This window comes from Nannobrachium achirus (assembly GCF_963921795.1).
Source record: "Nannobrachium achirus genome assembly, chromosome: 20".
NCBI lineage: Eukaryota > Metazoa > Chordata > Actinopteri > Myctophiformes > Myctophidae > Nannobrachium > Nannobrachium achirus.
The window spans coordinates 34,431,329-34,448,979 of NC_137827.1; the positions used below are offsets into that span (position 1 = coordinate 34,431,329).

General features: G+C 44.0%; 1 protein-coding gene across 1 annotated transcript in view; it reads left to right on the plus strand.

The window, feature by feature from the left end:
* The window catches only part of slc25a21 (solute carrier family 25 member 21), a 132,687-nt gene that overhangs the window by 82,462 nt on the left and 32,574 nt on the right, over positions 1-17,651 (plus strand). The window contains exon 4 of the mRNA XM_080750583.1: positions 14,499-14,582. Within this exon, the coding sequence (XP_080606709.1) occupies positions 14,499-14,582 (84 nt within the window). The remainder of the gene's footprint in view (positions 1-14,498; positions 14,583-17,651) is intronic.

Sequence of the window (17,651 nt, forward strand, 5' to 3'; positions counted from 1 at the left end):
GAGAGAGAGAGAGAGAGAGAGAGAGCAGTGGCGACTTTGGAAGTGCTGGATGAGGATTAGGAGCTTCAGCACGAAGGAAAATCCTCTGTTGTCATAATTTGCAAATGGAACCTAATGGACTCATAAGGCTCTAGTTAAATTAACACTAAGGATTGTACAATGTAGATGTTCCAACGGAGGAGGCCAAATACTGCTCCCATGAAACAGAAAACATGAAAAAAAGCCTTCAAGACTACATACATACAGTATTACAAAGTAAAGAGCTGTATACACACAGTACAGTAATATGTACCCCCCCCCCCCCCCCCCCCCCCAAGATAAAAAGAACGTGAGGCAAACAGAACTGAAGATCATGGTTGACAAAATAAAACTGCACTTTGCAACTTTCATGTTCTACTGCGGATTCAAACCTGGGTCTCCTGTGCAAGTGCTGAAAGTGCAAGTGCTTGACCACTGAGCTAATAGAATGTGCCTGCTTGTTCAGGGGTGAAATTGAATTTTGACCTTCAAGCAGTACCACTTGTCAACCAAGTCGTGTAAAACCAGACACAGCATCTAAATGTCTCAATAGAAGAGCAGGGTGACCAAATACAACCACCTCCAATTGTATACGTTATATATATTAGTATACTCTTAACTCATTCCCTGCCAGGCCCGATAGTCCCGAGATTATTCCAATGTCTTTCCCCGCCAGGCCCGATAGTCCCGAGAATTTAAAAAAAAAAAAAAAAAAAAAAAAAAAAATCAAATTTTTTTTTTGAATTTTTTGACCCCCAAAAATGGAGTAGGCATGATAGCAATCGCGAAATTACTCTTGTTTAACCCCCATAGCAACCCCATCTTTCAAGCATGGCAGCCATTTTGGCAGCCATCTTTGTTAAACATAGTGGCTGTTATCTCATGAATGCCTGAACGGATTTCCATTCGGATTTTTTTGTTTGAAAGCTGTGAGCAATGTGGACACACGTGGTGCATTATCTAGGCATGGGTGTGCATGATCCGTGCACACCCAATTACATGGAAGTCTATGGAGACGAATGGCAGGTGGGAGTACGGAGGTATGTTAAAATGGCGGTCAATGTGTTAAAGGACAACTCCGCCCTAAATTACTTCTAGGCTAATTATCCGACTTATATTGATCCAAAATTACTGTCCATGGGGTCTAATAAGCAGAAATGCCCCTGTTGCCCAGTTTCCCCAGCAGAACCAGGCAGCTCTCATAGCATAGAGTGGAGCCTATAAGCCTATCGCTTTTATACTATTTGTTGCGGTCAAAAGTGATTAATTTTTTTCATGAATGTGTTACTAGCTGTCATTACAAAAACATCCATGCCTTGGTTGTCCCACACAAGCCACCACAATCTCATAAATCATGTTTTGGGGTGAACATTCGGCACAACTGCCAATCAAAGTCACTGTACTGGCCAATCACAGGGCATCTTTTCCGGGACTTGGCAAAACACATAAAAGCATAACATCTGTTTAGCAGAGTGTGATTGCTTTCGTGAGACAACGATGGTATGGATGTGTTTGTAATGACAACTAGTAACACATTCATAAAAAAATAAAAACACTTTTGACCACAACAAATAGCATAAAAGAGATAGGCTTATAGGCTCCACTCTATGCTATGAGAGCTGCTGGGTTCTGCTGGGGAAACTGGACAACAGGGGAATTTCTGCCTAATAGACCCCATGGACAGTCATTTAGGATCAATATAAGTAGGAAAATGAGCCTAGAAGTGATTTAGGGCGGAGTTGTCCTTTAAGATTGGACAAAATACCATAGTATTCACAAACATTTTCAAGAGAAAAAATTCTGTTGGATCAGACAGACATGGTTTAGGATTTCATTTTTATCTTTTATCTCTCAATGCTATGTTGCTGTACAGTATGTCAGAAAGCACTATACAAACCAGTAAGACTCCCTAATCGGGAGATAAGCGACCGTCACGTTGCATACACAAGCTTTAGAAGGCAGTCGTAGCCAATCGGGAGGGAATATGGGAAATGGGACAGATCCATGTTGATGCCATGACTTTAGAGATACTGTGTACCGCTTTGCGTGATTTTAGGCCAATATCTATAGGAGCAGTGTCCAAAAACATGGGCAAAGTGGAAAGCATATTTCTACCCCCAAGTGTTTTTTTAATTTTTTACTTTTATGGTATAATGATTTTTATGTTAAAGCAAATGTACCCAGGTCTAAACTTATATATCATGCATGTTGGTGATATCCCAATGTATGAAACTATATGAAACATTTAGCTAAAGATGAGCCTTAAGCATTAATCTAGCCAGGTTTTGTCAAAATGGTGGCTGTGGGGCAAGATGAACCAAATGCCTTGGGGTAAATTGAACTACGTATGTGAATCACCATTCATATTTTTTATTAGGTCTCTGCTACTCAAATTATGCTGAATGGTCTTTCATTTTGATGAATACACTAATTTAAGAGATTTTTTTATATTATATTAATAATTGCAAATATTATAAGGTTCTGAATAACAAACTTTTTTTAATTGGTTTTAATAGTTTTTCTTTCGGTTTAAATAACCGTAAGAAATGAATTTGCAAAAGGGAAATGTGTTATTAAAATATTTCTGATAAGTAAATACATTCTTTTTTCAAGTTTAAGCTGTTAAAGTTTAGTATATGACGTGGGTCAACTTACCCCTTTACTTGGATCAACTTACCCCTCACCTGGGGCAACTTTTTTTTAGTCATATTGTTATGGTCCTTTGTCATAGACACTTACTTATAATTTCAAATGATAGCAGACATCCTAAAATATGTCTAGATGCTTTGAATTTACTGCCATCTCACTTTTTCTTGCTTCCAGGGCAACATAAGCAAAAAGTGGTTCATTTTACTCCGTTCTCCCCTACTTGCATTTCCTTCGTCGACTATTTCAATAATAAAGTTGCTTACTTTTTCCCTAGTCAGTGTCTAGCATATCTTTGTCCTTTTAGCACTCGACTCCCTTGAGTACCCGTTTGATAAATATTCATGGCACTTAACGCTGAACTTGTCCTTCTGTAAATCGCTCCTAGATGAGAGCGTCTGCTAAATGCTAACATTGTAATTGTACTTGACCCAAAACTAATTGTTCAGCCGAGGATTCAGAACGCGTCTTCTGCCTTTGCCTTTGCCGTGTCCCTGGCGGTACAGTGTGTTTACTCCCCGGCCAAGCCGTGACCTCTGTGCCTCACCTCTATTAACAACCACATCCATCTCGCATCTGAAGGACTGTGGGGCAGCGCTACCTTTCATCAACATGACTTACAACTTCTTTCATCGCTATCTAAACTCCCGTAAATTTATGCCGTGCATGTACATTTTGAGATCTGGTATCCAAGCAGAGCAGTGCAACGCAGACTTTCAACTTCAAGTTTATTGTCACATCACAAGTTTACAGAGGTAAACGAGTGGGTGAAATTATTTTCCGTCCGAGCTCCTGTAATTTGAACTTATAAAATACACTCATAAGAATGGAAGGAAGGATAAAATACACTCATAAGAATGGAAGGAAGGAAAAAGACAGGTAACAGGACAACAATAATATTTTAAGCTACATAATATGCATGTTCAAGAAAAGAAAAGAAAAAATAAGGCAGAATAGCTGTATCACAGACTCTTGTACAAGAGACATCATTAGAAGCAGATATCAAACATGTACTGTAAGCGATATGCCAGGGCAATAGCCATGGTGTGTACCGTTAACATAAAGTGACCCTATGATGGCAAATTAATAAAAAAGAATACTGTATGATTTAGAATGATTAAGTTAGTATGTAAGGGTATATTTATCACACGTTGAAACCTGCTTCACAATAGGGATAGAAATACACACTAGTATTGTAAGAACACAGGAATATTTGTATATCTGTTGTCCGGCCGCTGTCATTTGGTCTTTGGGAATCCTTCCTATACTGTACATGGTTTGTACATGACACGTGGCAATTTGCGGAAGCTTATTCAACACTTTCGACCCATTGCGTGAGCCACACCAGATAGGGGCATCAACCAAAACAACCCAAATGCAAATGCAGTATATTTCACACAAAGTAAACAGTTAATTGCCCTTGCCGCTGACCTTCCTCCATGGGGTATAGGGCAGGAATGTGGGGGTGAAGATGCAGGGGGTGGTTACTGAGACTGGCAGAGAGGGAGTAGAGAGAGAGAGAGAGAGAGAGAGAGAGAGAGAGACAGTGGGCCCAGGAGTTACAACATTTCATTAACCTGGAAACCACCTAGTTACATGGTTCATGGGCTGGTCTCAGCTCACTTGGAGGTAACAAAGGGTGTCGGGGCGGCACTTTGGGCAGGGGGGCTGTGCGCTCGGGGCATTCCATCTGACTCTGATCATGTCCCCTCCCCTCTCTCATTAGAGAGGTAGCAGCCACAGAGCCTTCGCATTTCCCCCTTGCTGCACGTCGAGATCCAGTTACGCCGGGGCTCCGCCCTCATACGCGCGTGCATTCAGTCGCCATGAAACTAAACGCCCTTCATAGACACACAAAATAGTCAACTCAACTATTTCTGTACAAGTGCGCGCACAATCCCGCCGACATGTAGCCACACGGTGCCCATGCCCACGCCATTCATCTAAAGATCCTTACCATCATCCATTTCACTTCCTCCATCCACGGGCACAAGCCACACCTTTTCTTTTCCCCAGTAGCAGCCACCATCGTTCCATATGGTGTCACCATGTTCCCCTCACACTCTAATGAGACACAAAGCCAACGTAGGCTAGTCTTCTCGGTCTGGATACGTTGGCCACACCCTCACTTTCTTCTCTCTCTCTCTCTCTCTCTCTCTCTCTCTCTCTCTCTCTCTCTCTCTCTCTCTCTCTCTCTCTATTCCTTGCAAATTCACTCACCCTCTCTCACTCTATTTCCTTCTCAGATACAGGGACGTGCAGAGAATGTTAGAGAGGCAGGGGCTCAAATTTCTAAAAGGGTATTTTGGTGAAAATAGCAGACCTCAAAGCTCAGGTTTGAGGTCAGCTATTTTCGGTGCTTGATACCACACTGAACTGCATAATCAAGTCAATACTGGAGATACAATACTGGCATAGATTTCTCCACAGAGAGGGTAATTCTTTCAACATGAGATGCTGCGTTCAAGTTCAGGAGAGTTTGGACAAGGCAATTATTAAGGCATTATTTGCATTTCTTTCACCATGGTAAAAAACTGCTTTCTTGGTCTGGAGAGGGCATTTTTTAGACGGATAAAAGGGCAGGGGCTCAAGCCCCCTTTGATGTCTATGTGTGCACGTTCCAGCCCAGATATGTACTCTTTCATCAACTTTCAAGCCCCTCCCTCTCTGCACTGACAGCCTCCCTCTCCACCCATTCCTTATTTCTCATCCATTAAACATTCTGCGCTCGGCAATGTTAGCGATTCAACCACCATCTTGGAAGCCACTGGTTGCTCATAACAATGACGCTACCTTTAGCATTGTGAACGCAATTATTTAATGATAACGATCGCACACTATGCGTCATTGCAGCTCGTATCACCGTTTCTGATCTTTTATTATTTGCCACACGGCTTATGTAATGTTTAGTTTTATATCCCTGTTCTACATTTGTAGTGGAGCAATTGTGTTACGTTATGTAATTGCATGAATTGTATTGTATGACATGGCTGTCAGACGCGTTGTAAACCACTAAGCCTTGCCAGCAGTCTGTCCCGAGACTCGGGGGCTGATTGGAAAAACCTGGGGGATTCGGCCCTCGCTCCCCTCGCAGCGGTAGCCAGGGGCGTCACAAGGGGTAGGAAAGTGGGACTGAGTTACCGGGGCCCAAGGTGGAGGGGCCCTAATAACTTTATCTATTGAAAAATAGCAGATATACAAGCTCACAGCGCGGCACCGAGTGCCACGCTGCGAGCTTGTAGATATGCTATTTTTTGAAAAGTTGTGAAAATGTGTGAAAATCTTTGAATATATGTATTTTTTTAAGCGAACATTTCTAACTAAAATTTTGCTTCTGGGGGTCCCTGGAACAAAATATTTTGAGATTGGGGTCCGTGGCCAAATACATATCATCTTGGGGGTCTTTGACATAGGTTTCTTGCACACATTTTCACGATAAAAAAAAAAAAATAGCAGATATACAAGCTCGCAGCGCGGCACTCGGTGCCGCGCTGTGAGCTTGTATATCTGCTATTTTTCAATAGTTAACATTCATGGGGGGCCCGCAGTGAATCCTTGTACCCAGGGCCCAGAATTTGGTGTGACGCCCCTAGCGGTAGCTATGACGACCTTCTGCCTCCGTATGCTCGCAGCACGCATTAAAGCGTGTCCTTCTTGGGGAGGCTTTGGGAAAGTGATCTTTGACTGGGGCTCTGACAGATGATGATCCTGTTCCGTCCCGTCGGGGGGGGGGGGGGAGATGGGTGGCAGCGCTTTTAAGGATGGCCCCCGAAGGCTCTTCTCTCCTGCCCCTCTCTCTCTCTCTCTCTCCCTCTTCCCCTAGTTTTTAACTCTCGCCCCCGACTGTTCGGTGAACCCCGGTGCACTTGTGGAGGAATCCCTGACACAGCTTTCAAACAGCAGGGCACAAAGCACACAGAGCCTGATAGCTGATCTGGCCTTGTAAAGGCGCAGGCCAGGTCAGTGGTCGTCAGGTCGTCATGTCAGCTCCTAATCCCCCCAACTACACCCCCCCCCCCTCTCCTCTCACACACCCAGAGACTCTGTAGGGCAAGAGGCTCACAGTGTGGACTCCAGGAAAATATCATCCATGTCGGGTAGAAAACCTGTATCTCCATATTTAAACATGTTGTTTTATTCCTTAAATGAATGCCTTACTTACGTGAACTTGTAGAACGGATTGTTTCAGTTTCTCTTGAAACATCTTGAAACTGAAAGTGGTTAAGTGCATCTGAGGGTTTTATAAATATTCTACAGATGAAAAGTATTATCAAGACCTTGTGACTAAATTATAACCACATCGGAACACAGGTTATTTTTTTCCATTTCCTGAAAAGCAACGGCAACGGTTTTGGACATAGAGTACAAAGTTTCCACCAGACAGCGATGGTGTCTGATGGTGTGGTGAGTGAGCGAGCAGCAGTGCAGTTAAGACTAAATTAGTTGAGTCTGGGCCGAGATCTAGGCTCGGTCTAATCAAGTCCAAGTTGAGATAAAGAGCAGGATATACCCTGTATTGTTCGACTAGATTCCAGCCATACAATAACTAAATAGAAATAACTGTCATATAGCAACTAAAAACAAAATCACTGAATGGAAAGAATATAAAGCTAGGCTAGGTTATGATTAAAAGGTGTCACATAAAAATATAACGGATACGATAATAGATTATTATTATTCTTTTTTTTATGGGTTTTTTCTGTGTTGACACGCCTGTTTGCCTACTAGAGCACATGTGATTTTTATCAATTAAGGGAGGGGGATAATTCCAGTACAGTAATTATAGAGTGAAGGCATAGTGCCCTTTGATTCCAGTAGAGTAGACCCTCACTGGGATGTGGCTATATATACCACAACATCCCTGCTGCTTCAGCTCTCTCACTCTTTGCCTCTCACACACAACACGTTTTCCCATTCATATCCATCACTAATAATGTTGTCAATCTGTGTTTTCACACTTTAAAGCCAAACTAAGTTTGATTTGTTCAATAATATACTAGGTTACACAGAAAAAAATGAGCTGAAGCGGAGAGGCATAGTGTATTGTAGGAGGTTCAGAGGGATATAGACAGCCGTGTACAGTATCCTAAACCCTGGAGTCTTCCCATATCAAATTAGTTCTTTAGTAGCTTTCCTTTGCAGGAATGTCTTCCCTGCCTCCTGCTGCTCCCCTGCCACAGCATGTTACAGCCAGGTATTAAACAGGTCCGGTCCAGGTAGGTGTCATAGCCCAAAATGCATCAAGTTACCTGTGTTTAAATGAAGGAGGGAGGAAGAAAATGTCCCAGCGAGCTGAAATGGCCCATTTTAAAGAAGCAGTAAGGGAATTGATGAAAACGTATTTGTATCCAGCATCTGTGCGGACGCTTTGGTGGAGAGATCTCCCAACATCCTGCACATTCCCCTCCTCCTGTAATGCATTTCTTTTTCTCAGGGGGCTTGGCCTTGTGGAGGCAGGGGGTGGACAAGACAAGACAGTTCAGTGTTGTAATATAGACTCTCAGGTTTCTCTGCTGGAAACACGCAGGGCAGATGTCTTCGTGTCTGGAGCGGCCAGTGTGTGTTATGGCCAAGGGTTGCCTGCTCCCCGCTGTCAGGGGGAGCCTCCGCCATCCTCGCGGCATTTCCTCACATCAAAGGCACAAGTTAAGCCTAATTTATGCCTTGGCGGAAAAGTGTCGCGCGACATGTCACTCAAAACAAAAATGACGTATCTTTTCACTGATGCCTGCCTGCTGCTGCTGCTGGTCCAGACCAGGAGATCTCTCGCATTATGCTGACGCTAATGACGTCCGTTGTCATCACGTGTGATCTGCTTCAGTTGATCATGGGTTATTATTTAGTTTGGTTGCCTACAGGGCATTTCATCTATTCTAGAGTATCACCAAAACCCCCAAAGTCCATTGAGTTCAGTGGACCTTTTCTGTAATCCCTAAACCCCAAAAATCCATTATGTTCAATTGACTTTTTCCGTCCCTTTTCTGACTGGACAATGTGTCCAGTCACAAAAGGGACAATGTGCAACCACACACTAAAAATTGCACATTTCTAGTTGTTACTCTTCTTGTTAGACATCTTTAATTTCCATTTAATAAATGTGTAACAACTGCTGCTACTTGATCTTATTTGAACATTACTTCAACAAAATAAATCCTGTTCTCAGTCTCATTTCAGCTTAAGTTTATTTAGCCCTGCCTTGCCCCAACTCTCCCCTGGCTTTTCTTTTTTTTCTTTTCTTTTACGCACCTCTTCCTGCTCTGCTGTATTGCAGCTCAGTCTCATCCTGGGTCAGAGAGGTCACAGTATATGAGGAGACATCTGGGCCGGCAAACTGGTCCCAGCATCACCATAGGGGACCAGAGGAGTCAGTTTTATCTGTGTGAGGAGGAGAAGGAGGAGAAGAAGGGACAAGAAGAGTAGAGGGCATGGCAGAGAGACGTCGTAGCAGCCTTTAACAGCCATGTAACTGCTGTGCTCCCCCCGCACAGCCTGCTTCATAACACGGGCTGTCCCAGGTTCTAGCAGGCCTGCAGTGCTGGCTGAAACCCAAGCTGGCCTGGCCCAGACCAAGCCCCAGCAGCCTGCCGTGTCACAAGCGCCAAAAGTTTATCACTTCCCCTCTACCCCCACCCTCCCCCAAAGCCGCCGTACCGCATCTTCTTTATCTTTGTATTTCTCCCTCCAAAGGTCTGCTTTTATTGGCCTCCTCCTGCCACACTCAAAGTCCCTTCCGCACCTTCTTTACTGACAGTTTGCTGAAGGTAACATGCAGGTTTCATGTTCAGTTCTCATCTGATCTTACTTTTCTAGTTAATCTTGTTGTACACACACATTGGCTGACATCAGTGTCAGGAGATTCATTGTGTGAACAGAGATCAGAGTTATGATCATGTGCGTTCGTAAAAGGCAATGAATACATTAAATGTATTCAATGAGCTCCTCACATTTTGCTCATTCATACTGTATATTGTGCCTTGCACTGCTTACACACACATTGGCTCAGTGCTGTTATTCAGTGATTTGTCGAAGCGATCAGCCATTGGGCGGAACGGGAACCATTTTGTTGGTTCTCTCTGGTTTGAACCGGAGACCCATTGGTCGGCTGAAGGCGAGACTGGATTGGATGGCCGCGTTTGCCATGTTGGATCATTTAGGTCGGAAAATGCTTTTAACCTCATGTACCGATGCAATGGACTTTTACCATCTTTATGATCCCGCTCATTAAAATTAACTGTCTGGCTGTAAAAAATAGATTTCCTTTTAATGCTGCCTTCTGGATTGTCTTATGCAGCTAAGATCTATTATGAGAAAGCGTTTCAAACATTCGTCCCCTCCCCTCTGGCTCATTCAGTTTCATTTTTTATTTCATTGCTATTATGTATTTATTATTTATTTATTTATGTCTCTCCTTTTTTGTTCCATCAAACCACTTGGCGTTCAACGCAGGAAGGTGTAAACAGATCAAGGCTTACACTCTATAGCAACCAGCCCAAATACTCATTAACAAACAAACACGCATGACACCAAATCATTAATTATTTTATAGTTTTATCTTACGATGTCATTTAAAGTCTTACACGATAATAGATAACAAAAGATAATAACACTTTGTCGATGAGATCATTGCTTTAATATATAATGTTCATTCTTAAAATAGCTAAATAGAGTGTATTTGATACTTTTAGTCCTCTGGTAGTCAAAGCTGGTGCTGGTTCTCAAAAAAGTGAGACATTGCACTCTTTCCCTGACATAGGAGTGGTGTGGAGGGAATACCTTCTCATTTAACAAGGTAGATTTTTAAAAGACCCCCTTTAAAAGCACGACCTGCCCCTTTAAAAGCAGACCCATCAAGCCTCTGTCTTTTGATCAATCCAATAACCCTACCCCCCTTCCCATAGGCGTCTTTTTAACACCATCATTATTGAGCTTCACCTCAACAGCTCGTCCTCTCCTGGGTGACAGCCCGCCTTGTCGGTCCTGGCCCAAGCCCTATTACCACCAGGGTCTAGGAGCGGACACGACCCTAGACCAGTGGCTTCGCCTGGCCCTCGAACACCACACTCCGGTCCATAAAAAAAATACAAAGAATGGGGCGCTAGCTAGCCCGCTACTCCACCCTAATTTACCTTTTTGCCTCCTTTGTGGATGCCTGAAAGTTGCACTTTTATAGGGAGTGGAGGTCAGGTGGTGGCGGGTTCGAGGATCATTTACCCCAGAGTGCTGGTCTCACTCACAGAAGCACCAACCTGCCCTTGCAATCACCCTCACCTGGCCAGCTCAGGGACCTGTAAAGCAGGGACGGCGGGGTTGGGGTTGGAGGTTGAGCAACTGGGCTTTCAATGAACTCACAGATCTCATCACCTCGGAGTATATCTCCGTTGTTGAGAGCCAAAAAGTGAAGGAGATGCTAGATGGGAGCGATGTGTTTTAAAGAAGCCCCAGGGCTTTCTTCTGTTCCTCTGTCTACTGAGTTTACGGTCAGGATGGGCTGGCTCCCAAGGCCAAGCCGCCAAGGCTATAGCTAATACATCCCTCTGTCCACTTGGGCCTTATGAATGTAGTTCCATGTCTGTATTATAAGCCCTTTAAAACAGGACATTTACTCAGGTTCTGCACACAACGTCCCTATACTGTACATCTTACTGTGCTTAGCATGCGTTGTTTCCAACAGTAGTAGTAGTTGTGAAAGGTGACCTTAGTGGCTTACTACCTTGACCTCGTCCGCATACAGTAAGCCTTTTTAAAGAGGGAGGTTCACGGGACAGTACTGTTGAAGTCTTCATTAACACATCTCCCTGCTATCACCGACGTGTTGTTTCCACTGTTGTGCTGTTGTGAGAGGCATTAGCAACTTCCCCACCTGGGGGCCGGAGGCTTTCCCTGCTGCCCAGTAGCTCCTCTGGTCCACCCCATTATCTTCCTCTCCCTGGGCTTTGGCGTTTGGTCCAGCTTTTATGGCAGGGTAGGAGAGGGCCATGAGGAAATGAGGTGACCCCTGGGTCAGGAGTGGAGTCAGGCGGCTGAAACCTGGACCACAGTCTCTGCCTCTCTCCCTCTCTTGCTCTCTCAGTGCCTGTCTCGGTTGGGTCAGCCAGAGCAGAGGGCAGAGAGACAAAGTATGGATCCTGCATGGGGACAGAGGACCCCTTCCATCCTTGACCCTGGGAGACATATGCCTTTAATTAAGCCCGATTTGAATTTGTTTACAAGCCCCACTGGTCTTAAATCTTCCGGGTCTGTGCACCCCATGCCCCTCCACCCCAACCCCCCATCACCTCATCTCTTTCATGCCTCTATCCTCAAGTTCCTTCTTCTCTTCTTTTAACACGGTGTCGCACATCCATTTATTATGCTGTTTTAACTGGTTTTCAGGCACGAGTTACAAGCTATTTGGGAATCCACCAAATAGGGGGTTCTGGGGGGTGGGGGGGAGCACCCCTCTAAGATGTTAATCTGTTAGCGATATGAAAGGCCGCTCACCCCACTAAAACCCACACCCCCCGCTCCAAACCGCTCTCCTCCCTCCGCTGGAACCTGGGGGCTTCTTTATGGCCCCATCAGGCACCCGCCTGGACGACTTACTGCTGACCTTGTGACCCTGGCAGTCGGAGCCATATGAGGAGAGAATCTTTCTCCAGCATGTCTCTTTTTGCACCTCTCTCTCTCTTGTGCCATAGCCGTTAATATGAAATGTATTGACCCAGTGCTTTCATTTGCGTTGCTTCTATGTTACTGAAATGGCTGGAGGTGAATAAACTTAACGTCAAGTCTGATGTGTTCTTTCTTACTGGCTATATGGTTTCCTCTCATCATCTCAAAGCATCTTAATTTCTGGAGCATTCTTTCAGATCCTCCACCAAAACTCCACCCCGCCCAACGGTTCTCTCATGTAAAAGATTTACACACAGCTTCAGGAGACTTTATTGGGGAGGTACCAGTGCTTTTTTTTTGCTGCAACCCCAAAAAAAAGCCCCTTGACTGGCTCCATCATATTAAAAATTTACACGTAACTGAAGAGCTGTTACAATGGACTTACTAGCGTGTTAGCAGCAGAAACGCTCGCTGCAAAAGGCCTCGTCCCGGGGAGTTGGGCGGCTAATTGGATCGGGTGGGTTAAGTAAATGTTTGAGTTTTCCTCTGTGCTGCTGCTGGTGGTGGTGGTGGTGGTGGTGGTGGGAGCCTCTCCTTTCAGCTGAGGGGAACAGGGGATGAAAGGCAGAAGGGAGGGAACGTGAGGGGGAAGTGAGCTCATTATGATGATGCATTCTAATCACCTTCACGATAAAGTAGCCTACCGGTTGTATTACGTGTTTAGCCGTTGGTTTCTGTTATTATGTATGACCTCAGTCCATAGTTCGATCAGTGAGAGAGACAGATACACATACAAGGAGAGAGGGAGGGGGAGGGGGGCAGGGAGAAGAAGGAAGTTATATGTGACGTCAGGCAAGAGCTTGCTCAGCAAGGGACGGGGAAACAGAGAGGGAGAGAGGGAGTCGATGAACAGTAACTCCAAATTTAGGTGAGAGTAGAGGAAGGGCTGAGGGGCCAGCCGCCCCCAGGCCTTGGTCTCCCAAGGCCTGTCACATTGACCTTTATTTTATATTAGGGTTGTGCCCCCCCCCCCCCCCCGGCATGTCGGGCAGCACATATAATACATAAATAGTGGTGATGAGTTGTACTTGAAATAGAATTTACTTGTACTTGAACTGATGTGACACTGTTCCAATTTTTCAAAACATTCTATCTATTGGTAATTTACGGTATTGCTCATTACTTGAAGTGGGATCCCAAATGACCTGACCGCTGTCCATGGTGCTGAACTCTTTGGTTGTGTGTGTGTGTGTGTGTGTGCATGCACTGTTGTGCATATTTTATTTCCCTTTGCTTGTCTGTTTTAGCTATGGTTAAAAAGCTGTCTACGTGTTTTGCAATGATGAACAATGGAGGTGAAAAAGGTTTTATGGTTTATTATTCAGCACCATAATGCAACAGTATAGTGCTTTTCTTAAGCTGGCTTTTCTACCACATATTGTACTGGATAGTGTGGGGGGGGGATTGTGATTAGACTGCAGTTTCATTATTAGTGTGGTTGCCATAGGCAACACACTACTGTATTCGGTCCGAAAATTCTTTCCCAGCAAAGTGAACCTGTGTTTTGTGAACTTTCTGAGTAATGTTATCCGGGTTGGACAGCTAGCTGTACAACAGAAAAGTGAAGCTTTTGGTCATGCTTCACTTGACATCACAATATCTGTCCGTCCGTCCGTCCGTCCGTCTGACCATCTTCATGCTGACATCACTGATACTACACAGTTTCGCCGCCATGGTAACCGTCGTTCTTCATGCTACTCTGACGTCATACTCTTACGTCGTAGTACTGACATCACAGACTGGCCTGGACAAAGATCTGCCCAATGGGCACTCCAACATGGAACACCATTATGGGCATGAAGAGACGGGTACTCCAACATTACTTCTGAGACTCCTACATTCAATCCCTTAGATACTGTACACACATGCACACCCCCCGGGCACAGGACTAGTATAATATAAATGGTAAGACGGAATTAATTTCCCAGCGGATTCCTTGTGACTCACGTCACCGCAACCACACGTGCAATTTACCCAGAATTGCATCTTTCTAGTTAATATTGGATGATTAGAAAGCAAAGACTTAGATTACTTTGTTCCAAACAGCTACATATTCGGACTGCTATATTTGTGTGCTATACCATGTATATAGGTGAATGCCTACAGTAGGCCTATATACATGGTATATACAGTAGGTATATAGAATGCCACTCGTCAGTCAAATTTGTTATGTTTTGTTTCAGGTTCCAGATCCAACGGGGATCCAGTGATCCAAACAGCTATAAGGGCTTGGGAGACTGCTTCAGAACCATCTATCGCAATGAAAGGTAAAGAAAAGAATATTGACCGTTGTAGTATAATAAAAGGCACATCTGGTTTCATCTGGCCTCAATTCTCCTCTTGTACCGTAGGCAATAGGCATCGTCTAAAGTAGAGATATTCCCATATTTCTGATTGTGATACTTGCAACCTGCACCGATACTGAGTAATGATCCGATGGATCTAGGAATAAATAACAATTCTGTTGATAATTCTTAAAGTGCAGCCACAAGTTGGTCAAATTAAGTAAATAGTACAGAAACAGTATAAAACAGTAGTGCAACATTGATTGATTGATGGAAGACTTTATTAGAAGTTTGCATAGAAAAAGGTACAGTTTCATGACGGTACAGATCACTGGTACAAGGTCAACTAAAAGGAGATCCTAGGAAAGCACTTGGCTTAATTACACAGGAAACCATTGAAGTATCTCATATAACATTGAATGACAGACGGATAGAACACAGTACTATGCAGTAGATATAGTAAAAAAAAAAGTAAATAAAAATAAAATAAACTGTGCAAAAAAATATATACAGTAAAAACATGACCTGCAAATAACAAATAAAAAATGTTTCATGCAAAGGAAATATCATCATGTTACACATTTCATGATATTGGATCGACAATTCGGCATAGACGGGCATACTTACCGATATCGGAACAACTCTATTCTAAAGTGCAACCAGGGCCTGGACCGGACCGTCTACGCACTTAGGCTCCGAAGTAGCCTGTATTACAGGTTCGAGTTCAGTTCCCAGCGATCCTCACTGCATGTCTCTCCCCATCTCTCTCCCTGTTTCCTGTCCATCTCCACTATACCTATAAATGAAGGCAGAAAATACCCAAAGATATATATAAAAAAATAAAGTGGCACTTACTCCCTACGCACTAATATTCCATGGGTGCCGTGGTGAGTGGTCATTGGCCATGTTCGTGGGTGGGAAGGCAGCACGGGTGGGTGTTCTCGGTCGCTGCACTCTGGTTGGTCTGGGAGCCTGTTCAGCAGGGAGCAGAAATGTTTCAGATCAGCTCTGGAAATGATGTCAACGGGTTTATGGCGGTGTTGACAAGAGTGGTGGATGATGTTGTACCCAAGGTGAAGGTGACGTTTTTTTCCTAACCAGAAACCGAGTCGACAGATCCATCTGTGTTGCCTTGTACGTGTGCACTGCTACTTATAATGCAGGACTTGTTTCTAGAAATATGAGGGAGTATAAAGAGGTGTGCAACTGGCTGAAGTGGGCATTATACGTACATGAGGCAATCTGATTTTTTCGCCCCTGTCCGTGAGTCAATCTGTCTGTGAACACCTAATCTCGAGCAACGCTGCAGGGGAAATCTTGCTTTTGCGAACGCCCATCATTTCGACCGGAGGGTTAGCCACTCACTCCACGGAGGTTAAGGTTAGGGTGAGGGTTAGAGTCGGGTGTCGAAAAGATGAGATGTAGTAACAGCGACACGCTCCCAACGCTGCACTGATGAGCGTGAAGCTTTGCTAACACATTCCAGTAGGCCAAGAGAGAACATGTAGCCAAAACCTTTCAAATCTGCCTCATGGTGGCGCTATAACTGGGTGCTTCACGTTTTGGCCATTATAGCTTATGTCAAATCTTTAAAATAAGAACGGTACTGATGTTCCTAGTTCTCACCATATTTCTGTCACAATGACCAAACATTACCTTTTGGCTTTGTGGCCGGCTTTCCTGCTGAAGGACAGACACAGGGTTTCTGTATGAGTAATGGAACAGTGTACACATTGGGAGCAAACCAGAACGAGTCAAGACAGAGACTATGAGCCTGCTGTGCTCTTGTCTTCAGACTAAATAACACGTCACCTATTAGTTCCAGTATAAATCTTTGTTTCACTCTGCTGAAAAATGTTTGATGAATTAAAAAATAAATAAACAGCAATAAGTGATCCAAGGCTTTGCACAATATAATGTCGGCTTAAACCTCCTCCCCAACACCACTAGAAGGACCATCAAATAGTAAACAATGCAGCTGGTAGATGTACAGTATACAGCAGTAGACCGCCATGCTGAAGCTTTTTGGGATCATCAGTGCTTCACATTGTCTTCACGTTATAGGGGGCCATTTTGATTCAATGTTATTATCAAAAAACGTGTGCTCAGTGGAGTGCAAATTTGACCTAACTCCCTCCATATTTCTGGGGCATGTATGTTTGTTGTGTTTTGGGGTGTTCCGCAACTGCTCATGTATGAAAAGGCATGGGACAATGTGGGAAGGAATATATCCTAATAGAGAACTGTCATTACTTCATTAGGATGCAACCAGGGCTTGGTATCGAAATTCTATAACATTATGACACCGAAACCAACATCCAGTCATAACCAAACCGGAATTGCATTTTTATGGGGCCCCTAGTGAACGCACCTCCAAAAGTGCTTTCACTTCTAACCATAGGGCACAAATGCAACCAGTACAAACTATTTCCCCCACAAATTCCTAGTGTCACCCTGCCATCAGCAATTTGCACATTGCTGACGAATGCACACCACGACTGACACAGGCCTGGGTAGGCAGCCAGGCCTGATGGAGATCTGCACCCAGAGGAGCACACTTTTCAAGATAAAATGGATTTAATAAACTTGGTATCGAAAAGAAGAATCAGTCAGGAACCGGTATCGAAGTCAAGGTATCGGTTATCGGTAAAGATCTTGATACCAAGTCCTAAACCTAAGTGACAGACTGTATGGAATCTATGAAGTCTTACACATGTAGCATAGCAAACCATATTATTTCAAATACTCACTCCTTTTGTTCTGTTAAGCAATATTAAGCCTGTTTTTTTTTGTTTTGTTTTGTGTTGGTCTAGTAGATGTATTTAATTAATAATTTGTATGTTGTATGTGCTTTCATGTCGGGAGCTGTTGACTTTTGGCAGGCAATAGTTTTACACAGCTCGACCATGAAAGCCTTTTCAGGAGCCCATGCATCACTGTCATGCTCCTGTGCCATGTAAGCTCTGCTTTGCATGTTTTGTAGAAAAGTGCCTTCTCTAAAGCCCCCCTCCAAATGTTTTTGCATTTTTCAGCTGTTCAGTGTTTAAAAGC